Below are 25,725 nucleotides of genomic sequence, written 5' to 3'. Positions count from 1 at the left end.
TCAGCAGGAGAGGCTCTGAGCACCAGGACACTCACCTCATTCCTCCCCTTCTGATTCCATCTCCTTTCCCCAAAGCAGTTTGCTTCTTAACCTAGTCTATATGTCCTCTGGATTTTCTGAATTTGACAGTCAAATATTTAAGTTCAGATTTATACTGGATTGAATTGTTTTATTCTGAGTGAAATCTGAGGAAACATTACAATTTTTACCAAAGGACTTTAGTTTATGAGTGCTTTGCTATGTATCTAGATTCAACACCCCTCCCCGCCCCCTCCCCGCCACCCCCAGGACTGCTGATTCTTCCACATGGTCAACGACCCCACTGGAAATCACCAAATGGGACATTACAGTAGGAAGACCCAGGAGCACTCAGAAGGCCCACAGGTGTGTTTACTCTCACTCGCTGTGAGGAGTCACCCAGTGTGCAGGGGACCACAGGGTGTGTGTCTCTGTGGCTGTGCCTGCACATCTGTTCTTCAGTTAGAAGAGGAGAGGGAAAGACAAGGCAGGTGGAGGAGAATAGGGTGGTCTACTTAATTCAGGCCTGCGGACTCCAGCTGTCAACAGCACACTATAATTTGACTGGAATCCTGGGAGAAAAAACTTACATAAATGCATACTCACACCTAGAATTTGAGAGGAGTGTCGTGCATGAGATAGAATGAGAAAAAGAGCACAATTATGTTTCTCGAAACAACTCAAAGAAAGCCGTATGTAAAAGGTTTTTTTTTTTTTTTTTTTTTTTTAAATGCCAAAAATCTGCAGTTTTTTTCCCCCCACAAGAGAAGTTCCTTCTTTTCTCAGGCTGGAGAGGAAGCTCAGTTGGTGAGGTGCTCATTGTGCAAGCATCAGGAGCCAAATTCAATCCTTTAAACCTACACACAGTCCTGGAGGGGGCATGCGCCTGTAATCTCCATGCTAGGGAGGCAGAGACAGGCAGACCCCTAGGGCTCACTGGCCAGCTAGTCTAGCCAAGTTATTGCAGGTTCACTGAGAGACTCTGTCTCAAGAAAAAAAAATGGTGAGGAGCAACTGAGACTTGACATGGATCTCTGGTTTCCACACACATGTGCATCCACATATACATGTATACCTGCACACATAAATGTATACATGTGCACACATGTAATGCTATAAAGTGAAACTTTGAGAGCGCTAACTCTAAAGAACAAAGATCTAAAGATGTGCTTGACTCCTGTAGCTAATATGTCAAAGATCACAGACTGTAATGGAAGTTACCAGTCAACCTTAGCTCTGCTCCACAGGTCTGAGGAAAATCCTCACGGAATGCACATAGAAGAATTGCACGTTTAGCCCTCAGATCCCCTTCCCTTGCTTGCTGAAGAGGTGGATCTGCCTGAGCCTTGAATTCACCACCCCTGGTTGGCCTGGATGTGAAATGTCCCCACAGGTTCATGTGTTTGAATGCTTGATTCTCCAGGTGGTGGCGCTGTTCGGGGAGGAGGGGCCTAATAGGAGGACATGGATCTCTGGCACAGAGGCCTGGAGGTTGACAGACAGCCCAGGCAACCTACTCTGGATGCGAGGAGTCCTGGAGTGTGCTGCCATAGCACCTCAGGTGAGCCAAGATGACCCCTTCCCCCCTTAGGATGCACTGATCAGGTATTCTGTCAGTGACAAGAAAGTAACGGATAAGTAATGGACTCCACAGACATCCTGGGTCCTCTGGATAACCTCTCTTAGACTACTGGAGATGGCATCCCACAAATATATTTTACCAGGAGCGAAAGCCAGATGAGACCCAAATATAGCAAAAAGACCTAACACAAAGTGACATTTCTTAAGGGAGAAAAACAAAAGCTCTACTACTCTTGAGTGTAAGTGAAAAACACCTTTCTTTCTTTCTTTTTTTTCTTTGAGACAGGGTTTCTCTGTGTAGCTTTGAGCCTTTCCTGGAACTCACTCTGTAGACCAGGCTGGCCTCGAACTCACAGAGATCCGCCTGGCTCTGCCTCCAGAGTGCTAGGATTAAAGGCGTGCGCCACCACTGCCTGGCTTGTGAAACACCTTTCAAGCAGATCCTGTACTCTTCTGATTCCTGGCATGTTCAGACACCGGTGCACAGCTTCTTTTCCACACATAGAACCCAGTCAACGGAGAGGCGCACACTGCCAGCATCAGGCACACTGCAATCTTTCTTGCCAACAAGAGACACGAAACTATGTTGGCCAAGGCTGTGGGTGCGATCACTAGCGTATCAACATACTGATTTTCTCTGTGCTGTTGGGTGCAACAGCAGACATCATCAACTTCAGGATCTAATTACCAGGCTAGGTAAGATCAACAGAAACCCAGCTTCTAGGTTAAAAATAAGATGATTTTAACATTTCCCCTCTCTCCAATAACTTTTCTGACTCTTCACTATATACCCTGAAGGCACATACAATTATAGGCCACGGTAACTGATGACGTGCCGGACAGAGTGTGGTGCTACAGGTCTGCAGGGGACACACAGTTTCCTGGACTGGAACCTCAGAGAATCTTAAATTTTTCTGCTGTATTCTGACAGACAATACCGATCTCTGAACTCACCACAGCAGACTTCTGGGATAGTTTCACCCTGCACAAGGGGTGCCTGCTGACTGACTTACCGACTTAACCACCTCAGAGATGCCCCTGCTCTCTAACACTGGGCGCCATCTCTGTCATTTGCTTTTCTCACTGCTGGGACAAAATACCTAAACAAAGCAACTTCAGGAAGGTGTGTCTCCCAGGCAACTCCACATTCTGTTGAGCTGACAATCTTAACACTACCCTAGAGAAGATGGCTTGGGTCTACAGTGGCCCCACTTCCTGGCTTTGGACCATATCTAGCAGAGGCGATGTCTACTGCTCACAGGTAATAGATACCCACACTGACTGCCAATGTACACCATGGCTGCAGGTCCGAGTGTGTCTTTTTCCAGGAGCTACTAAGAGACTCTCTGGAAGCGAAGCAGACCCTTTAAATAAATTACCTGCTTCTTTTATATTATTCATTTTGTACAAGAACCTTTCAGAGCCCTGGGGATTAAGGTAGTCGCTGATACGTTAATCATTTTAATGTCTGTTATGCTAAGAAGTGTCTAATAGCTAAAAGAACCATTCCAAGTCTCACAACAAGGGGGCAAGGCTAGCTAATGTTCCTTCCTCTCTTGAGTTGTGAAGTCTTTCTGGCTCACAAGGCATAAAATTTCCTGCCAGGAGACAACCACAGGTTGCAGAAGCTGCAGAGGCTAGGGCAGGGGCAGACCCAGGCAAAAGAGCTTAGGAACCAGCAATTGTCCTTTCAAGACACAGAAAGACACACACACACACACACACATACACATACACACACACACACACACACACACGTTTGGGGGGGGGGGAGATTGCAATCTAGACCAAAGCCCACTTGACTGATGGGACACTCTAGGGAGATGATGTCTGGCATTGAATGGGTGGCATCACATAGAACAGGTGTGTGCCACACAGACGAGAGGCCTTCTGGCCCTGAGCAACTAACTACTCAACTGCCTCCATTTCTTCATCAGTGGGAAGACTCTGAATCCCCAGGACCTGGCACAGAACTGGAAAGGCTCAGAAATCCTCACTGAAACTGGCTACTTCCCTTTTCTTAGAAAACTCGAGAGCAGAAAAAATGTTTACTGCACAGTAACACTTCTGAGTTACATGGAGAAGATTCCTGGGAGCTCATTCTGGACGAAGGGTTGTCTAAGAGGGAGCTCCCAGAGCTGTCGGCCATCTAGGCCCTGGGTAACCTGGCCAGCAGGTGATGGCCAGCGTCATCCTCTGCATTCCTAGTAACAGTGTTACATGTGAAATGTAAAGTGAGGTTGGTGATGGTGTCTTACACACTACTGCACAATTTTTGTTATCAAGTAAAAAGTTGTTGCTCTGGTTAGCACTGTTTTAAATAGCCAAAATGGGCACAAAAAGAACTGCATTAAGAATGCAGGACAGACGAGGGCCCACCAGGGTGAAGAAGAGGCTGTCCTGTTAACAATGCAAGTGATTAGCAACTTTCGGCACAAATTTGTTGAGAGTTATGAATGAATGAACCAACAAACAAATAACTGCATGAATGAACAACTGAACAAATGAATGAGTGAATAAATGAAATATGTAATTCATCAAAGGTCCTAAATTCCATGCTCTTACTTTAGGGAAAGGGTGTAATCATTATACTGGCAGGACACATGTGCCAGGTGGCCAGGAGGCCACTACAACCTCAAGTCCTGAACTGTTTCTACATTTCATATCAAAATTCATTAGAGGGTTGGTAAGACAAGAGTAAACACAATACCTATTTGTATTATCTGTATAAATTAGAACTGTAATCTAAAACCTTACTTGAGCCCAGATTCAACTGTCGTACACACATGTGTAGACAGAACACCAGGCCATTAAAATGGAATTTTCTTCCTGTTCCTCATTTCCTCTCTTCCCTTCTTCCTGTGCTTCAGAGTGGAGACCAAAGCAGGACGCAGGAAGCTTTAATTGTACAGAACACTGTGGGAGCAATCATATTGACTGGAGAGCACCTATGGCAATCTCTGCTGTCCTATATCTCATGGAAATGTGGACCTGTGTCAACAAAACACAAAGAATCACAGGAGCCAGATGCACGGTTTGGAGGGTCATTTCCATTTTTATTGGACATATTTACTAAATTCACTAGCAATGTGTGGCAAGTCATGCATGATTCTGGTGAGTCATTACTTCCCTTAGATAGCAGCCTTGGAAGAAGGATGCCTTTTCCCTAAAATGTCATTGACAGAATGTCACCTTTGAGAATTAGCCCCCCCCCCACCAGAAAATAGAAAAAAAAATCTTAAAAAAAAAAACAAAAAACCTTTGTGTGTGTAAATGTGGGTGCAGGTGTGTCACAGCGCCCATACAGAGGTCACAGGACATCCTTGGGTGTCTGTTCTCACCTTCACCTGAGACTGGGTCTTTTGCTCAATGAGGCATACAACAGGCTACTCCTCCAGTCAGAAGGACCTTAATTAGGCACCTAGGGCAAGGGCAGATCTTGCCTGGTAGTCCAGCCTAGTCCTTGCTCATTTCCATTTGAAGAGCATTATTCCCATGTTGCCCCAGGCCACTCATTCCCAATGTGCATGAATTTACTCAAGGGCCCCAGCCCCAGCAGGAGATTCTTTAACAAGCCCCACCCCCACCCCATCAAGAAATCAAAAAGTGGCTGTGCTTTCCTTTCAACTGGGAGCTGGGACAGCTGGACTGTCCTTAAGGCTGGGTCAGAAAAGGACTTCAGAACACTCATGCTTTTGATGCAACACAAATACCTTCCTACAGAAGGCTTCAGTTAACTCAGCAGTGAAGAGCCATAACCAGGCACCTTCTGACCCAAGGATAACCAGAAGTGCCCATTAACATATAGGCCTCTCAGGCTGCGGGCGGCTCTGGGTCAAATGATTTTGTCACTGATACCCTGTAAGACTATTATCCAGCTGAGCTTCCAAAAGGAATGGAAGCATTTTCACAGTGCCGATGAGGGCTAAAACTCCTTATGATTCATTAGTTTGACCATTTATTGTCATCCTCCTGGAACTTGCACTGAGGACAACTTCTCGGGGAGGCGGGGGACACACCACACAGATGTGTGTGCATGCACATAACTGTTCATTTAAATTGTTTCTTTTCTCCCCAACAGACTCTAAGAGCCAATTTCTGAAAGAAGATGGAAGTAATTGTCTAACCCACAAATCAAATGTGCTGTCAGAGCCTCTGGCAAGTCCTTGTGTACTTAACTACAGGCTGTGGAACCAAAGCAAGCTGCCTTTAACAAGAGTTTTCAGTTTTATTTACAAGACTTATTATTTGTTGATGTGCATGTAAAGGCATGTGTAAGTACACGCGTACATTCAGACACCAGGGGGAGCCAGAGGAGGGCACTGGATCCTCAGGATTTAGAGGCAGTATGGTTGTAAGTAGCCAAATATGGGTGCTGGAAACTAAACTCAAGTCTTTTGAGGGAAAGCAGGTGCTCATCTCTTCGCCCAGGTTTTTCAGTTTGTCAAAGCATGGCTATGATTTCAGCACTGAAGAGGATAAGGTGAGAAGAAGGAGAGTTTAAGGCCAGCCTGGCCTACTATGTAGTGGGGGACTCTGCCCCAACCCCAAGAAAGCCAAATTCAACTCAATACAACAATGAGAACGAGTCAAGGGCTTCCTATTCTCCTTTTAGCATCCCTTCTATGGCGTCTTAAAATGTCTACCAGTGCAGGCTAGGAGTGACAAAGCCTGTGGGATGGAGAGGCAGGATTGCTGCTGGTTCAAGGCCAGCTGGTCTCAGAACTCTGGGGTGGGAATGTGGCTGGACACTTGTCTGCCATTCTTGAGACCCGGAATTGATCTCCAGCAGCACATGCACACAGGTATACGTGTGCAACACATGTGCTCTCTTTCCAATAGTGCCAACAGTCCAGGGCCCGACTGTGCTGGAACATCCCCGTGACAGAAAGAACAGCACTTCTTGCACACACCACAGCTAAGAGCTAGTGTGACAGGGGACTGCAGGTCACAGTAGATATCTGAATACAGCCAATACTGTTATCATGGCCTATAGATAGCAGAAGAGAAAATGAATCAGGAAGAAACGAAAATACTAACTTTAAAAAGGCTCCAATTCCGATTCACAAAAAACGAGCAAACAACGGAGAATCCTGTTTGATGTGTGCTGGGCTTAAAACTCCAGAACCTTCTCCCAAAGATGAAAACAGAAGAAGGCGACTGTGCACTATAGAGAAGAAAGGGACCATGTGCTTGGGGAAGGGCATTAACAAAGGCAAAGGCTCTGAATAAATATCCTGGCTATTTTCTATTGCATTTAAAACAAAGAATTAATTATAGGCAGATCCAGGCAGATAAGAAAGTCTCTTTAGAGGAAAAACATACTCTTGAGGAAAAGACAGCAGCAAAACATTTACACCATAGTTCTGTTTATTTGTTTTGGCTGAAAAACAATTCAATATTCCTTAGGAAATTCTATTCTTTGAAACTGTATGACTGAAATACCATGAAAATGTTACTATTTTTATTATCTAACATTCTTGAAAGCTTCGAGAGTTTCTTGCAGAGCAACAGCAGAGCAAACCTAGATAAGGCCTGGAAACCTTTTTACTCAGTTCTGCAGTAGTAGGTCTGGAGAGAGACTGAAGACCTGACCCTCCTTACCAGGAGTCACACATATGTATTCCCACCACAGATGGGCTAAAAGTTACTGTGAAAGATGTTCACTTACAGGATACATGAGCCTTCTAGGAAGGCTGGAAGATGTGCTCCTAGTCCACCTGGGTCTTGTTCTTATAAAATAGCTCTTTATTTTTCTTTATATATACACTTAAGTACAGTTCCTGGGGTCCCTTGGTGGGGTGGAGGCGACTGATGGATGGACAGACAGACAGACACACAGATGGGTCTAATGGTCAACATTGGGCAAGGTGAGGCTATGAGAAACCTCTTGGGGGGCTTTGCAGGGTTAGGCCTTTAACATTAAGGGGGATTTCAGCTCTTTAAGCCTTTATCTTATAAACATATTGGGCAAATATAGGGAACATGGCCATTGAAAGGCTAGGGCTGCAGCTCAGGGGTGGAGTCCATGCCTAGTGTGCACATGCCCCTGGTTCCAACCCAGCATCACAAAAACAAACACATCAGGTTGGGAACAAATGCTAAACCTAATCCAACGGACTTTACAAACTTTGGCATGTTAACTGCAGAGACCAAGATGACACACGAGCCGTCTATTTTCTAAAAGACCGCCACTTAGGGCCAAGCTCCCCAAAAGAGGGGCCATTAGAGCCACCTGTGGTTAATTAAACTGAATTAATTAAAGTGAAAAACTCAGCCACATTTCAAGTGTGTGACAGCTGCATGTGGCCCAGGCATGGCACAGATGCAACAGACATGTGCCCCTGGGAGGAGGGAGAAAGGATACCCTGTGTCATGAGTCAGAAGGTACCAACGGCCAACCTACTGTCTGCGAGAGAGTCCCTTTGTGAAGACGACGGAAACCTGAGTGGATTTAAAGCTGTCTCCCCAACCCCAACACTAACTATGCTACAAAGTTCTGAATGCTTTAAGAGGTCTTATTATTCAAGCTTTATAAAAAGCCATCCAAGCTAGGTGCCGCAGGGTCCCTATGTTTCAGATATGGAAAGAACTTTAGAATGTCTGTGTCCCCCATGAGCATGCAGCAGAAGCCATAGACTTTGGCTCCTCCATCCTCCCAAGAGGTAAGCTTCAGAATCTGCCTCATGACTACCTGAATGGAGACACAAGCTGCGTGGGAGATATGGCCACCAGAGACCCACCACACCAACATGGGCTATGGTCTGCAGGGAGCACAGTAATTGGCAGTCAAACTTCTGACACTGAAACATGACCTTGCCATCCACACATGTACACTAAAAGAAACCCCCCCCCCCCCCCCATATATTTACAATTCGCAGCAGTCTTTGCTGGAGGTGCATGTGGTTCCCAGGCCACAGGTTAGACACACTTGGTGGTGTTTCCTTGAGGCTAAGTACCACGACTATCTGTCAGTAGCAGACAGGCCACTTCCCACTCCCTATCCTGTCCCTTCTCACCACCTGTACACCTCTGGCCTTCAAGTGTAGTTACCTCACTTCCTGTTTTTCAGGACGGGTTACAAGGATACCCTGGACCCACTTGACACCTCTGCTTCAGCTTGAGGACAGCATGACCTCCAGAATCTACCTGCTGTCCCACATTCCTTCAGACGGGTAGCCCTGTTGTATCTATCTTGTTGATTAATTTGAGGTGTGCAGGTTGCGTGTGAAGGCTGTGCTGTGCACACTCAAGTCTCCATAGGCCAGGTGAGTCAAATGGACCACTGCCCTGGTCTGTGGTGACTCAGTTTCACAGAGTCAATACACTGTGACACTCTTTAGAGTCATAACCTGTCAGTGACTGCACATCACCTGCCCATCTAAAGTTCTTTAACCACTGCACTCACAGAAACATCTGACGGGCTCTCTGAGGATCCTGCAGGCAGGGAGGAATGTGTCTGGTCTTACCTGCGGGGAGAGCCATCCTCATGGGGGTGGATGATGACCACCTTCACAGTCACGGACGTCCGCAGCAGGTCAATCATCTGCTCATGCGTCAGGGTGGCCACAGCCACCTTGCAGATCTCCACGAGACGGCTCCCTTGGCGAAGGCCTGCTTTCCAGGCAAAGCCAAAAGGTTCTACATCGGCAACGATTCCTTCAAAGTTCACATGGAAGCCGAGCTGGCCCAGTCCGTTTCTCCTCAGGGTCATTTCTACAGTTTCGCAGCCTCTTGTCACTATCTAAGGGGGAAGGAAGCTATTAGACACAGGTTTGGTCTTTCTCCCCGGCTACACGGGACCCTACTGGGGACCCACACACAGTATCTAAGTGAGTGCCCCCTCTCCCCCGGCTCTATCCCTCTAAGTGATGTGAGAAGACACCTGAATCCAGAGTTCACTATGGTTGCCCTTGACAAAGAGCAACAGGCAAAGGCCCAGTTTCAGTCTTTAGACCAGGGAGAGCACAGCAGGCAGCCTGGCTCTTGAGAAGCCGTGACCTCAGCAGTCTGTGAGCTTTGCATGTGTACACCACTCCTCCACTCCCTGACAGCTAACAGGACTCGGGAGCACTGAATTCTACTCTTCTAGGTAGATTGTAGCAAGAGACAGAATGAGACGACCTGTTCTTTCTGTCTCAACCATCAAACTCGAAGGCCTACTGGATACTTGGACGTAACTCAAAAGAAAACAACAAAACATGGCCCGAAGTACTTCTGATCTCACACTCAGTGACTACCCAGCCCCGTGTTCAGGAAGAGCCCAGGGGAGACTGGACTGTGAGAAAACCCTTAGCTGTCCTTCACTCACTGGCCTAGTCTGTCCTGCCAGGCCTCCTGGGAGTGACCACCCATGTCCATCTGGTACCAAGGGCCCTTTTGATCAACATGGGGCTTGTAGGTGGCAGAGGGACCCTCTGTTCCTGCAGCCACCTTTCCTCTCTCACCTATGCCCCGGAGGTTACCCCAGGCAGTTCCAGTGAAACTCCTCTGGAAGACTAAGAGTCTGCATAGCACCCCAAGAAGAACATGAGAGGGCCAGTTCAGAGGCTTGGTGCTGCAAGTGAGGTAATTAGTCACGGTAACCCTCTGAGGCACTGATGGAATGTGGCTTGCAATGCCATGAAAGGAAAAGATGGTTCATTAAACATCATTTGAAGATGATGACATCATTTGTGTGTGTGTGTGTGTGAAATTTCAAGTTGGGAGGTATCATCCCCCCATCTCCAAAGCCCTGGAGGCAGTATATGGAGTTTCAGTTCAGTAAACTCCGTTTCCAGGAACCTGGCTCTCAACACATGCATTCCTATTAACGAGCCCTGTGGCTGTGAGTACAGCTGGGGAGCTGTGGCTTGCTCCCTGCATCAGCATCTGGCCTAGGTTTCCATGGTTACAAAAGTGCACACACTGCCAGTTGGCTTCTCCCGGACCAGCATGATGCTGGGGACTCAGCAGAAAGGGGACACTCGTGTCAGTGAGGAGTGAAGTTCCAAAAGGTTCACGTTTTCAATGATCTGAACTAATTTCAAACTGCTAACAGCAATTCCGTGGTGTCCAACCTCGATAGACATTTTCTTCACCTCCTTTTCAACTTGGTTCTAAGCAGCCCTAACACAGGCGGCATCTAACTCGCCTGTGTGCTGGCAAATATGAACGCAACTGCTACCTGAAATTCACTAGGAGGTACTATCCGGAAGAGCATCGGCCAGGCTTTGTTTCTGACTCCCTCCCCTTCATTATCATATTATTAATGTCTCTGGCTTTCAGACATTCCTGAAGTCAGACCAAGGTCTCCTTGTTTCTCAAGTGCCCCACATACTTACGCAGACTCAGTAACCCGGGGAAAAGAGCAGTCTCCCATCCACGTACCTGGGAACAGCTACATAATTTGTGGGGCCCACTGGGCAACACAAATGTAGGGTCCTTACTCAAAATTTATTAGGAGCTGAACGTGTGACAGGGGACCTCTATCCAAGAATGGCCCTTCTCAGGATGCCTTTCTAGGACTCAGGTGGCATACCCAAGGTCCCTCTGGGAGTGAGCTCTTCTCCCCTCCTGTATGTACAATGTACACTTCTGGCTGTACTCTGTACCAAAGGCAACAGACACTAAGTGCATCATGTACAAAAGCAGTGTCCTTACCAGCTCTGAGATGACGGTCCCCTGTAGACATTGTCTGCAATGCACTCCAACACTGACCAATGCTAGCTGATTTTATTCTTTCTCACACTGGCCTTCTAATAATGAAAGAGAGACCCACCCTCTGTGGGAAGAAAGGACAGGAAGTGCTATCCACATCCTTGTTTAATGAGCCTCAGTTGACTAAGTGATACATCCTCCTTGGGAAAGGAGTTAATAATGAGATGTTTTATGGCCAAAACATGCTTTGTTCTTATATTACACCAAAAAATCCAAACAGCAAATTTATTGCTATTGCTCTACTGTACACACCCACAGAGAATCTGAATTTGCTTTGTTAAAGTTGGGAACAAAAATGTGACTGTTTCACATCTTTGGCACAATGTAGGTGTTTGGGGGTTAAAAATCACATTAGGCCATGGTGGCACACACATGTAATCCCAGCACTTGGGATGCTAAGGCAAGAGGATCTCAAGTTTGAATCTGGCCTGGGATATACTGAAAGCTCCAGACAGTCTGAGTTACATGGCAAGACCCCATCTTTTTTTTTTTTTTTTTTTTTTTTGAGACAGGGTTTCTTTGAGTAACAACTCTGGCTGCTCTGGAACTTGCTTTGTAAACCAGGCTGGCCTCAAACTCACAGAGATCTGCCTTCGGATTAAAGGCATGCGCCATCATCACCTGAATAGATCCCATCTTTCATCCTAGTGTGTGTGTGTGTGTGTGTGTGTGTGTGTGTGTGTGTGCATGTGGGTACATGTATATGTGTATGGAGGCTAGAGGTCAATCTTGGGTGTCAGTCCTCAGGAGATGTCTACCTTGATTTTTGAGATGAGGTCTCTTTATTATATTATTATAACCTGAGATTAGGTGAGGCTGGCTGGTCAGCAGGCCCCAGGGATTCCCCTATCTCTGACTCCTCAGTATTGGGATTACAGGTGCCCTAGGGCACCATGCCTATTTCCACGTGTGCTCAGGATGTAATATGGGTCCTCATCTTGTGCGGGGAGCTCTTTACCAGCTGACTCTTCTGCCCCACCCAGCCCCACCCAGCCCCAGGACCTTACAAAGAATCCTATCTCTTTTAGAAATCTCTTTGGAGATGGATGACTTTTTCTTTTTCTTTTTTTTTTTTTTTTTTTAAGGTTTTTCTAATTTAATGCCCACATTTGTGAAATGAGAGATTAACATATTTAAATCAAAACACTGTTATACAAACATGCACAAAAGGGGCAGGGGAGAGGACCCAGTCGCTAGCAGATAGCAATTCTGTGTTTTTTAAAGTGTGTTGTGTTCATCACACAAACGTACAAAAAATTCTCCTGGTTTTTCTTCAACTATTACAGAAATGGTTCTTTTGAAGTTGGCTCAGCTTTTCTCATCATGTGGTTGTGGGTGGCTTCTTCACCATGGTGGTTAATGACTCTCATTAAAAAAACAACCAGTAGGGCTGGGGATGTGGCTCATTTGGTGGAGTGCTCAACTACCATGCATGAGCCCCTGGGTGTGAGCTCCAGCACCATATAAAACCGGATATGGTAGATCACGGCACTCATAAAGTGAAAGAGACGGGTGGATTAGAAGTCCAAGGGTACCCTCAGCTACATGGTGAGTTCAAAACTGGCCTGAATCTGTGAGATCTTATCTCAAAAGAAAAACAAAACAAACAAACAAGCAAACAAACAAAAGAACACAGCCCTCACTGGAACAGCATCTGCCTGTCCAAGCGCTGAAATCTTGGGTGGAGTTCCCCGTACAGCTTGCTGGGACTATGAAGTACAGGCAGTGGAGGACACAAGCCATACTTACTAACAGCCGCTGCACTATCTCTCGGATGTCTTCGGAACAGTTGTCCACTGAGGATAGCAGGATACACTCTCCCCTTTCATAGAAGACTTTGATGCTCACTAACCCAGAGGTCCAGCCAATCACATCCCTGCAGGAACAGTTAAATACAACATTCTTGGAGTCCTTCTCTATCAACATGATGAACTCATTAGAGATCCCAAGCAGACACTCAATGTCTGCCGACTGGCCGAAGTCCCGGGCCACCACATGCCACATGATGGCTCCGATGCTGAACAGGTGTGCATCCTTCCTTGGTTTGACGCGTTCCTTCTTCTTTGCGCCCAGGGTGATGAAGCTGAATTTCGCAGAAGTGTCCACTGTGGCGGTCGTGACAAAGTTCTCAGCCAAGTCCTTCAAGTATTCTTGCCTTGTTCGAGTAGCCATGGCCCGGAATTTTTCTGACTTATGGGCTGCGTTTTCTGCATTGATTACTTTGGCTAAAAGGAAGTCCCGGAACACGGCTGACTTTGGAAAAGTTACACCTTTGGGGATTGGGGGACCGAAGGGAGGGACATCCTTTGACCTGGAAACGCCAACGCTGAGGAAGAAAGAAAAATGAAATAAGCGGAGCCATGGCTCTCTCTTTCCTTCTTTAGGGTGACAGGTCCCCCCATGTGCTGGTTAGCCCATCTATTTTGCAGACTCTTATTATTCTAATTTTAAGAGGATCAGTGAACCTGATGGGGCACCACCAAATACTTGAGACACTCTACTGGCTTTCATTGGAACCAAATCAGTAAATATTAAATTAGTGGCTACATTCTGATTTCTTAAAAGCCAGTGACTCTCAGAAGAACCCAAATATTCCATTATCTACACAGAAGAACAATGAGAGTGCTATGCTCTATAAAAGATGTAAGCTGGTCTAGAAAATAGTCTGCCCATAGTAATTTAACTAGCACCAAAAAGAAAGTTATACCTGCCTTCAAAGTATTTGTGCTAACAAATCATCTCACAGTTAGAACAGAAGACAGGACATGATGCAAGTATAAAGGCAGGAAGTACTTTCAAATACCTGCTGTGGTCTGAGTGGGAAGTGTCCTCACAGGCTCATGTGTTTAAATACTCGGTCCCCAGCTAGTGGGACCTTGTGGACATGGAGCGTAGCGGGTAGATGCCCACCACCAGGGGCAGGCCTTAAAGGTGCCATCTTTGCCTTCAGCCAGAGCACTCTGCATGTGAGGAGTCCCTGCCATACCTCCTGACTAGGACAGGTGGAAACTGTGAGCCAAAACAAGCCCTTAACCCTTAGAGTATCAGCCATGTTGTCATAACAACAAGAAAAGTAACCAAAACGCTTGCTTTTACTAAAAATAGCATCCAATAAAACAGTACCAAAACAATAAAGCTGTAGACCTGGCCTATTGCTGAAGAAGGCTCCAGAAACTCCTGAAGATGAGACTTACCATGTTTGCACCGATACCACTCAATTTAAGCAGTTGTTTGTGTAGAACACACATTACATATTCTCTCAACTATCCCTTTCTTAAGGTAGGCCAGTGGCCTAGGCCAGAAGTGCATCAACAGTCATGTGAGGGAAGCTTGACCTTATATTGACTCCAGGTCTCATTAAGGAGATCCTTCACAGTGGGCCAGAGATTTCCTCATGCTTTGCAAGTTGAGGAGGAGGTAAGCTAGGAACAAGAGGTTTCCAGAGTGTTTTCAAACGGGCTGCACATGAGGCAGGGCCAGAATGCTCAGACTGGTGTCCTGCCTGTGGGGCGGGGCCTCTAGCTTCCCAGGGCTTTCCTGTCCACCAGGACCAGTGGCACTGTTTGCTCAATTTAAGTTATTCATGCAGCATACTCATTTTCCTCAGTGGGTGTGGGAGTCCTCAACTTTAAGACAGGGAATTGAAGGATAAGAAAAGCAGAGAAACTCAGTGGTTAGAGCACTTGCTGCACAAACCTGAGGACCAGAGTTCAGATCCCCAGAAACTGTATCAGTGAGCTCTGGACTTAACTGAGAGACCCTGCCTTGGTAAACAAGGGAGAGGAGCCACCAAGGAAGACTCCTGGTCCCCAAATGCATGCATACACACATACATGTGGACACTCCCAGAAGTGTGCCCATACAGGCAGAACAGGCACACACACGCACACACACAATGAAAGTGGAAAAGTTAAGGAAAAAGGAAAATAAAGAAACCCCATACCCCAACACAAGCAGTAAGGCAGGGGCACTCCCATCACCACACAGAGCAGTCATTTATCCTAGACACCGCCTAAGACAGCACCCCAGCTAGGAGCCAGGACTCAAAGCAGGCCTAGTGAAGATGGTCTTGGGGCCTTAAAGTCACAAGGCAAATGGGTACTGGGTCTTGGTGGCTCTGCCTGGGTGTCTCTAGGATTTTACCTGCCACTCACTTCCCTAACAGGCTATCCCACCTAGCTGAGAGGCTGGTGCCAGCATGGGTCCTGGTGCAGTCTCTCAGGAAAGCAGAAAATGGAACCCCGCTACTCTGAGTAGCCAGGTACTTCCTTCTTCAAGGGAGAGAGGCAACTACTGCTCACAAAAATATAATCAGAATGAGGAAGGCTAGGGAATGCAGCTCTGTGGGAGAGTACATGCCTAGCATACAAAAAGCCTTGGCTTCAATTCCTGGCACTACCGAAAATAGCTAAAAATGATTAGCAGGCAGGTTACAATCCCAGCACTTGGGAGGTTGAGTTCCTGGCCAGCCTAGGCTACATAGTGGAAGAGGAGGGAGGAGGGACTAATGGAGGGAGGGAAATTCGGTAGTTATGGTTGCAGGAGAAGAACTGAAAGCCAGATGGGAGGCAGGGCCACAGGCTCACCTGTAGCACACGTTTTCTGTGCAGGGGTTGTGCACCTTCACTATGACAAAGACATGCTGGAAGTGCGAGCGGATGTTCTTGGGGGTGAACGGGAGGGCACCAGGCTCCTGGAAGACGATGGTGACGATGTCGTTCCCAATGTGCCTCTTCCTCAGAAGCTGTGCAGGGAAGGAAACACCCAAAGGGTCACAAAATACATTGATATAGACAACCTGCTCAATCTCAGCTGAGGAAGGAACAGGGAGAAGTGGAGCCCTTCTTGGGTTCCAATGGCCTTGAGCATCTTGATAGCTAGGTGTCACAAGCAGAAGACCCTCAGGAACAGAAATCTAAACACCCAAGGTCATCAGAGAGAGCATGACATGGGGCCCCTGGGAGGGAAGTGAGCTATCCTCGGCTACAACTCCAGCTATCCATTTTACTAAGAAATCTACTTCTATTTTCTTTCTTTTTTTATCTTATCCAGTTATATCTTTCATTATAAAAGAGCATACTATACTTGTAAGACACGTTATAGTTTAAGCACTTCAGCTTAGAGGAGGAGACGGGGTTCAGGGAGGTGTGATCTACTGTACACACATCCTGGCTCCCATGCTGGCTTGTATTTCTGCAAGAAAACCAGGAGGATGCCTCCATGGGTAGCATAGGTCTTCAAACTAATTAACTGAAACAAGGCTTTTTGATACGATCCATATTAATTAATGAATCCAGAATTCCACTACACTAGCAGCTAGAAGACTCCATCTTTTATAATCTTATAAAACTGAAAGTCCAGGGGAGAGGAGGAGGCCAGAGTTGCTTCTGACATCACTTATGCCAAGAATGTTCTTTATTCCAAGCTCTTCCTGGACAGTTCCTGTGTCGATGTGCAATGAGGTCTTGGCACACCTCATCTGGACAATCCTCTCTGCTCTTGAGGCTTGGATCTGAAATGTCTCCTCAGACCTCAAGCAGGAAAGCTTTGTCCCCATTCAGCAGAGCTCACAGGAGTACTCTGGCAAAGTGAGTGAGTCCCCAGGACTCTGACCTCCAGCAGATAAATCTATGGAAGGACTCATAATGGAAAGTACTACTGGGAAGGGGTGTGAATGAGGATGCGGGGCCTGGCTGGAGGAAGCAGGACACTGTGGGAGGGCTCTGCAGGGCTGTATCTTGTATCCTGCCTCCGGTCTCCCAGGTGCCATGAGGTACATAGCTTTCCCCTGACATGCCCTCCTACCTCACTACAGAGTCCAGAAACAGAGGCAAGTGACAATGGCTTGAAGCGTTGGAAGCTGTGTGTTGTGATACACATTTTCCTTGTCCACACTGACTTTCTCAGACGTTTTGAGAAGTCTGTCAAGGCTGTATCTCCACTCCACCCTCATACTTGGGTCACCCAGGTGCCACTCTCTTCCACTGGCTGGTTTATGTTCCTATATAGGTTGTGGTATTCCCAAGGACAGGAGGTAACCTGACTGCCTTCCTGCCTTCCAAAGGCATGCCCAGCACCAAGTAGGTACCCAATGCACATTTGCTAAAGGAATAAATGAGGCATACAACCCTTACACTGTGCATTCAAACCATGCTCACCTTCCAGTGACTATATGCCAAGACTCCCACACAGGAGCCCCCCCCCCCCCAGTACAGGCAAGCAGCATGGAAGTGAGCCCCCCCCCCCCCAATACTTCAGATGCAGTGCAGCCAGTCACTCCCCAAGGAGCTGGTGCCGTCACTGCAGGACTGTGACCATCTCCAGCAGTAAATCTCCCTTACTGGCAACAACAAAGACCACGGCCTTGCCCTTGAATTTATTTGGCACCTACAAAACATGTTTCACAGTCCAGGACATCAAGTTCAGCTTTTAGAACCTTTCAAACTCAGAAATAAAAAGGAGCCACAGTGAGCTCCCTGGCTTTTACTTTGACTCACAAAGAGCCCAGGAGGTGAAGATGCAAGGCTTCTCCTCAGAGTCCTCCAGGGACCAGCGAGACCCCCTGGTCACAGCCAGGAAGAGTCCCACTTATACCCTGTATATACTGTATTCTCAGTACAGGGAAATCACTGTACTGCCAGAGAAGTCTTGAAACATGTATTAATACACAACACAGTACCGGGTCTACTGAGCCTCCCTGTTCAAATCCACAATTTGAACAGACTTTGATATACCTCTAAGTAAAATGTACCATTTCAAATTCATGCTAAAAAAAGAAAAACTACAGTAAAACAAGGCCTGTCTTCTCAAAGACAGCCTTTCTTGTTCCTCACAGAAGCACTAAAGCTAGCTGGTAGCTCTTGGTTCCCATCAGCAAGTCCACCTCCGCAAACAATCATCACTGATTTACCATCTCATATGACCATTCTGTACTGACAGCAAGAGGGAATGTACAAACCAGCCAAGCAATGACACTGTACAGATAAAGATGAAGATACAGAGCAGAGCATGGATTTTCAGTGCCTTCCTGACAAGGCCAAGATGGAAACAGGGCTCTCCCAGCCCTCAGCTTCCACAGCAATCCTCAAGCTGGTGTCATTCCTATGCAGGGGTGGGGAAGAGGCAAAGCACAGAGCCACCTCTGTGCTTTATGCTGGCACACAGTGTCAGTCAGGGAGGAACACCGGCATCATCGCGATCTGCTCAGATAGCACTCAACAAGCCGGGCTGCTCTAGGATCCATCCAGGTGCTCATCAGCTATAGCAACCAGGACCCAGAAGGTGCAAAACCCTTCATGGCAGGGCCTGTAGCTGGACTAACACAGCCCAACCCAACCCAAGCACTGCAGCCTGTAAGTCCACTATGAACATAATACAAAACCCCAAGGGCCTGGTCACTCCCGAGGTAATTCACAGGGTTTGATGCCCCTTCCAGTCAGGGCCACTTGAACTTCACACACACACTAAGAAAGCAAAGCTCACAGTGTGCCAGGCACCGTGCTGTCTCCTCTTTTATGAGGCTACCCTGAGGAAAGGGTGTCTCTGCCAAGGAGAGGTTTGAAGTTGCCTTGTGAAGTTCTTGGTGATGACATCACATGCTGGCTGAGCTATGGTTTGTTCAGAGAAGGGGTGCACAGGAAACACAGCCTTAGGAGAGACCAGTGTGAGCTTATTCTGTGTGGAGATTTGGGGTCCAGGGTATCTGTGGTCTATGGGCCAGTAAAGCTTCTCCTGTGGGAAGGGCTCAGGCCTGCTGAATGTTCCCGGGACTTTACTACCTCAACAAGTAGCTCCCAGGTTGATTTATTACAGGAACAAACACACAAAATCAGATTCTCTGAGGACAAACCTGGACCAGTTAGCAAGTTACAAACACTCTGGTGCTAATAAGACCAAGGGTACAGGCAAAGTTGGGGTTCCAGCTGGGCTGAGTCTGATGGCAGTTACCATGAGGCTGGCCCTTCAGACTTTTCTGCTTTTGGTATTAAGTTTGTGGGCATTATGTTTGGGGTGAGAGAAATGGGAAGAATCAAGAGAACCTGTGGCAAAATTTTAATACCCATGCCCATCAGAGAGTGCCACTGTTTAGCTAAAACCAGAACATCCCGCCAGCAGCTTGCAATCAGCGTAGTCTACCAAATGCCTGGGTGAAGAAAGTCGCCAAAACTATTGAGGCAACCAGATCTTTAGGAATGGGGGCAAAGCCAACATGCTAATTTAGTCACCTAAAATACCCATGAGCCACACCTATGGGATTATAAAACAGTAACAATAAAATTTGGGCATACTGCACATGATGCTGTTCAGGAGCTGAGAGCCAGGACTGGCAATCCCAGGAATCTAGGGATAGATCTTCCAAAGATGAAGGGGGAAGAACAGTAAATACTAGAAAATGCTGCGGGTCATTCAGGAAGGTCAAGGACCGAGCTAAGAGTCTAAGGAAACCGTTCAGCTGGGAAGTACCGAGAAGGAGGGGCGAAGTTTGAAGCACTGTTCCTCAGGGGTAAAGGACCGTTGGGGCTTAAAACTAGTGGGAGGGAGAAGAGGTAGCTGGTTTCTTCTTTGGGGAAAAACATATATAAGTTTTGATTCAATTCATGGATTTCACAAATGTTTAAGGAATGAGAAAATCCAGGGGTGCAGAGAGGGCTCAGCAATTAAGAGCACGGGCTGCTCTTCCGGTGATCCAGGTTTGGTTCTCAGTACCCGTTTGGTGGCTCACAACCATCTGCAACACCAGTTCCCAGCAAACACTCATACACATAAAATAAATAAATAAAATAAACTAAAAAGGAAGTGAAGTAATTCTCTGTCATTAATTAATTACGTTTCATTCTTCAGATAGTCCCACGAGGGCCACCCTGTGGTCTTTGTGCACAGGAAGGCAGGTGTTGTGTTCAGAATGTAAATGCTCAGAAATGACTCTATCTCAGTCCTGTCTTAACTCCAATACAAATGCCACAAATCACATCTTAGCAGCTTTCTCTAGGAGCCATCCCCAGACCCTCCGGCAGCCTCCTTCCTTTAGAGGGGCTGGGGGTGAGGCTGCTACTCCATAGGACCACCTTACGTGCCCCAAACTCCAAAGTTCACAGAGCAGCCACAGTACTGCCAGTATTTGCTATCAATTCTAGTAATTTCGTTAAAAAAACAGAACAAAACACCCCCCCCCCCCATTTTATAGCTCTACAAAACATCCTGTTAATTACTTTGCGGTGTTTTAGGCATCGTTAAGCTTTCAACACTTCTTAAGTCTGCGGGCGTGACTGTCAGTGTAGAAGAATCCTTTCCCCATTTTACAAAGGGTCAATACAGTGTGTCATTAAATAATGAAATAAAACCCCAATGAGGAGCAGCAGCCAAGAACAGGTTTAGCTCCCACTGCAGTTAATATTTTCTACAAATAAGTTATTTACCCACATGTAGAAACCTGTCTGGTCAACACAGTTGTTCTCATAATTAACATGGTAGACATAGTCAGCTTCTCAGTTTCATGATCAATAAAAAATACAATAATATTCCCATAAAGGCTCAGATATGCTGTAGTAACAGTCAGAGAGTGTCAGCTTAACAGGAGCAACCTACGGCTTGAATGTAAAATTTCAGCCTCACTCTTTCCCAGCTGCACGGTGGGTATGGGAGGCTGGATGGAGGTGCTGGTGGACATGGGAATGGGGACATACATGATGCACACAGGAGGCCTTACCTGCTGCCTGTTGTTTGGCATATATGGAAGCAATGTCGACACGTGGAACATGAGTTCAAAGTCTTTGTATGTGGTATAGAGGGAGTGAGTCCCTGTGGAATCCGCTGAAAAAGTAATTATAAAGCTAGTTAGCAAGTACAGAATCAGGGCTCTACTACTTGCACGGGGATTTCTGCAAAAGGTATTTGGGCTGAAAAGCACAAGCCACACTGTGTGTAAACCTGGGTGCAGCCTCTCTGGCACTCGGCTCAGCTGTTAGCAGCTCTCACCTGGAGCTGGCCCCCCAGGCCTCTGCTTTCCTGTCAACTTTCTACTGAGCATGCTCTCATCGACTTAGGGACCCAGGAGGGGAGATTATGGTCTCTTTCTATAACTCCTTCCTGCACAAACACACAGGTGAAGAAATGGTAAAGTGAGGCTGGGGAATCAGTTCAGTCCTGGTAGGATGCTTGCCAAGTGAGTGTGGGGAACTGAGCGAGGATCTGCTGCTCCCTCCCATGTGAAAGTCTAGGTGAGGAGTGCATGTCTGCAGTTGGTTCAGGGAAATCCAGGTTCAGTGAAAATCCCTGTCTAAGGAGGAGTCAAATGGATGGACCAGTGGGCTAGCTCAGCAGGTGATAGCTACTGCCACATAAGCTAGAAGATCCAAGACTGATTCCTGGAACCCACACAAACCAGAAGGACATGGGGCTGATACACCCATAATACCAGCCTTTCTACGGCAAGATAGGAGGTGGAAACAGAATTGCCCCGACTCACAGGGCTCAGATAGCCTGGTATACTTCATGTAGCACCAGAAACAAGACACCTGCCTTAACAACATGAGAAGAGGAAACCGACGGCTCCAAGGTGTTCTATGATCTACCTCCACATGCCCATTGTGGTATTGTATATTCAGGGTCACACATGAGAAATAAAAATTAAAGGGCATAAGGTAGAAAATACTATAGGAGGATACTGACATTGACCTCTGGTCTCCACATGAACCTGCATGCACCTGGCACAATGTACTCAAACATGTACACACACATACACCATACATATATACACACATATTATAGATAAGAAATAGATGGTGGTGTCTGAACTGTTGATTGTAGATAGTCACCTGTTGTTTTTAAATGTATATAAACACACATAAACATGCATATAAATACACAGGCTACTCACATACACATGCACATAAACACACTCACAAAAACACAGGAACTCACACAGATACAAACACAAGCTACACAGGTTATTTGCATGTGCACTTGCATACCCAGGCACTTGTACACATGCTTACTCTTATTGTCCAGCTGTGCGCGATACTTGCTGAAGCCTTTCAGCCGTACTCTCTGGCCAAGGAGGTCCAGGAACTCCTCGAAGGCTGGCCCTGCTGTCTCGTTGTTATACATTTCCTCTTCCGTGCTCTGCCCAGCTTTGCAGTACAGGATCCCAATTTTGTGCTGAAAGCTCAGCTGAAATGAGAGGAAACATGATGAACTTGGCAGACTCCAGACCTGCTCGCTTTTAGCCAAGTTAAAGCTGCGGAAGCCTGGGATCTGGTTCCCAGGAAAGCATGCTGGAAGAAGTCCCAAAAGCAACTCTCATTGTGCAAGATGTTACAAATAGGAACCAAGTCCAGAAACCCCAGGATACAGCTAGAGAAGAGTGAAAGGTCCTAAGAAATAGTGCCTCTGGCCAGAGCCAGGTGGGATTTGAGAAAGAGTGGGCAGCCCTGTTCAGACACGAAGCTAAAAATGCAACTGTGCAAATGCCTCCCTCATCTAACATACTTCGTAGCACAATTAGGATTATCTTCCAAGCTCGGAAGAGGGAAAGGCCACGGACTTTGAAAATTTTTCTCTCTCCAGCTCTTTGGTCTTTTTCTTCTGTGATTTATTTGAACATTCACGGGAAATGTTGGCTGAAGGGGGATCACATCAAATTAAGGTCTGGTAAGAGAGGGATTCCAGTGAGAACTGCAATTCGTGTGCACGCACAGAAAATGTTTTGTTTCTACCAAAGTAAGTTTGGTTGTACAATTATGGTCATTTCTCACATTTCTGACTGTTTTGAAAAGAAAACATTGGCTATAGACATGCTACTCCAGAAAGAGCCGTAGCAGCAACGGAACAGTTCCTACCGCAATCCTACCTCACAGTCAATCCCGTGTCAAAGTGGAAGCCGCAGATTTCCTCCAGAATCACAAAGAAACTAGATCCAGCTTCAGCAACTGCTCCCTCCCCAAAAGATCTGCTTCTCAGTCCTGCTAGCAGAGGCCTTGATCCACCTAGCAGCAGCTGAGCCTGAGACTGACCAACTTCAGATGTCACCAACTCCCTACAGATGCAGATACTGAGATGGGAAACTCGGCCTCTAACAGAACCCCACAGCCTTCAGTACCGAGATGGGAAACTCAGCCTCCAACAGAACCCCACAGCCTTCAGTACCGAGATGGGGAACTCAGCCTCCAACAGAACCCCACAGCCTTCAGTACCGAGATGGGAAACTCAGCCTCCAACAGAACCCCACAGCCTTCAGTACTGAGATGGGAAACTCAGCCTCTAACAGAACCCCACTGCTGACTCCAGTGGCAAAGCAAGGCAGAATGATAGGCAGCTCTTGAAGCAAGAACACAGACTAACAGTCTCAGCCACCTCATTATCCATGGTGAGAGAGCTGGTGCTTCCTGGGTGACCTCAGCAGGCAGCAGAAGTTTCCCTGTCTCTTTGATGGGTGCCCACAGCATGACAGAATCAGCTTTCTCTGCTGACAGGTGCCAGGATAGGTGGAGAATGTGGGACTACAAGCTCCTCATCACAAAGATGGCAATGGCTTTGGCCTTGACTGTGGGCGTCCTAAGGTTATGCAGCAACCACCGAGCACCCGGTGTTAAGGGCTTATACTTTACTGGGGTCAAAAAGGAAAACTTCCCCCAAAATAAAAGAAAAATCACCAAATACAATTAAAAAATGCTTTGTTGTTGGCCCTGAGTTTCTTGGGAGATGGTTTAGGATCTTCAGAGCTTTAGGGACAGAGGTGTTGGCTTCAGTGAGTCCAGATTAACATCAGGAAGCTCCAAACATGTCCTCTGTCCTTCTCCCTCCATTACCAGAGAATCACAGCTGCAATGTCCACCATTAAACTACAGAACAGCAGGGCCATCACCTGCCATGTCTGTGTCCTCCAAGGTATTTTGGCTTCAAGCTGGCTGAGCAGAGTCCTCCATGGCTTGCATGCATTCTCTGTCTCTACACATCTGGTGGACTTCTGGTATTCCTTGTGACTTTATTCAAGCAAAGGGTGGATAACTGGGGATTGAAATCCTGGGAGACTACCTGCTTAGTACTATGCTATGGCTTTCACTGTCTTCCACGCCTCCAAAAAACCCAAATTGTGTCTAGATCCAAACTGAATGGAAATGGTGTTTCCGACCACTAGACCTGCATCACAGGTACCGAGTGTTGGGATTCTGCCTCAGCTGCATGACTGTACATGTGCAGTTCAGGAGCTTGACAAGGGGTCTTGCATCTTATGTCCTCAGTGTACGCTGGTGATTATGTATGCGTGGCGTGGTCACGCAATCTGCACACGCATGCGTCATAGCTCTGTAAGCCCACCTGCACCTTAAAGAGCCGTGACTCACCCTCTTTCTCTGTTCTGTTCTCTCTTCTCCCCACCATCTTCCTCTGTCCACACTTGCTCTTTCCCCAGGCCTGGTTCTCTTGTCCCCCACCCCTACCCTCTTCCTCCTAATAAAGCTCTGATACTGATACTGTGTAGTCATGGCTGTGACCTGTCCGTGTGGTAACCAGCACTGCATATCATTCTTACACCAAGACCTTTGGGAAATGTAATGGCAGAATCAGAGTCTAGATCCTGTAGATACGGGGACACACACAACACGGCCAGGAACAGGGCTGCACTCATGGGCTGTCACCACCATACCTCCCTCATCTGTTCTCCAGTGAGAGAGAAACGCTTCCAGGGACCCAGAACCATTTATTACATGTTGGCCACAATTTAATGTATTCAGGAAGTGACCTATTATCACCTGGCCTCTTTTAGAAAACTAAAAAAATGGGCAAATGGCACTTCCCTTTTCCTCTTCCTGGCCCACCGGAAGCCAGTAGCAGGCTCTGCTGCTCACTGCCTCATGCAAGTAAACATTCTGACTCCTTTGTACAGAGCTCTCATCTCCCAGACCACTCTTCCACCCCTCAACCGTTGACCTCAGCCTGATCTCAGCACTTCCCCACTGCTCCAACCCAACCCAAGTGATCCGAGATAAAAGGTAGGCAGGCTGCAGTCCAATGCCAGTGCTGGGACACTTGTCAAAGTCTCCTGTGGCTCAGGGCTGTGAGCAGGATATACACAAAAAAAGCAGGGGACTCCAACACATCTCTTCCTACTGGGGCAGGGTCAAGACTGGCCACTCTGTTCCCAACACCAGGAGCTTTAGGTGGTGGTTTGAATAAGAATGGCCCCATAAGGTAATATATTTGAATGCTTAGTGATCAGGGAGTGACACTACTTGAGAAGGACTAGAAAGATCAGGAGGTGTGGCCTTGTTGGAGGAAGTGTGTCACTGGGGGTGGGCTTTGAGGTTTCAAAAGCCCACACTAGGCCAGCGTCTCTCTTTCTCTGCTCATGGATCAGGATGTAGGACTCTCAGCTCCTTCTCCAGCACCATGTCTACCGGCATGCTGCCATGCTTCCCGCCATGATGATAA

General features: G+C 47.0%; 1 protein-coding gene across 3 annotated transcripts in view; it reads right to left on the bottom strand.

The window, feature by feature from the left end:
* Window positions 1-25,725, bottom strand: part of Sipa1l2 (signal induced proliferation associated 1 like 2) — a 167,260-nt gene that overhangs the window by 44,472 nt on the left and 97,063 nt on the right. For all 3 annotated transcript variants that reach the window (XM_036187010.1, XM_036187012.1, XM_036187011.1), the window contains 5 exons: window positions 22,293-22,467; window positions 21,005-21,108; window positions 15,885-16,042; window positions 13,048-13,624; window positions 9,069-9,343 (listed from right to left, as the gene is read on the bottom strand). In XM_036187010.1, the coding sequence (XP_036042903.1) occupies window positions 9,069-9,343; window positions 13,048-13,624; window positions 15,885-16,042; window positions 21,005-21,108; window positions 22,293-22,467 (1,289 nt within the window). The remainder of the gene's footprint in view (window positions 1-9,068; window positions 9,344-13,047; window positions 13,625-15,884; window positions 16,043-21,004; window positions 21,109-22,292; window positions 22,468-25,725) is intronic.

This window comes from Onychomys torridus, chromosome 5 (assembly GCF_903995425.1).
Source record: "Onychomys torridus chromosome 5, mOncTor1.1, whole genome shotgun sequence".
Taxonomy (NCBI): Eukaryota; Metazoa; Chordata; class Mammalia; order Rodentia; family Cricetidae; genus Onychomys; species Onychomys torridus.
Note: the sequence above shows the minus strand (reverse complement) of the source record. Positions and strands in the feature narration are given on the sequence as shown.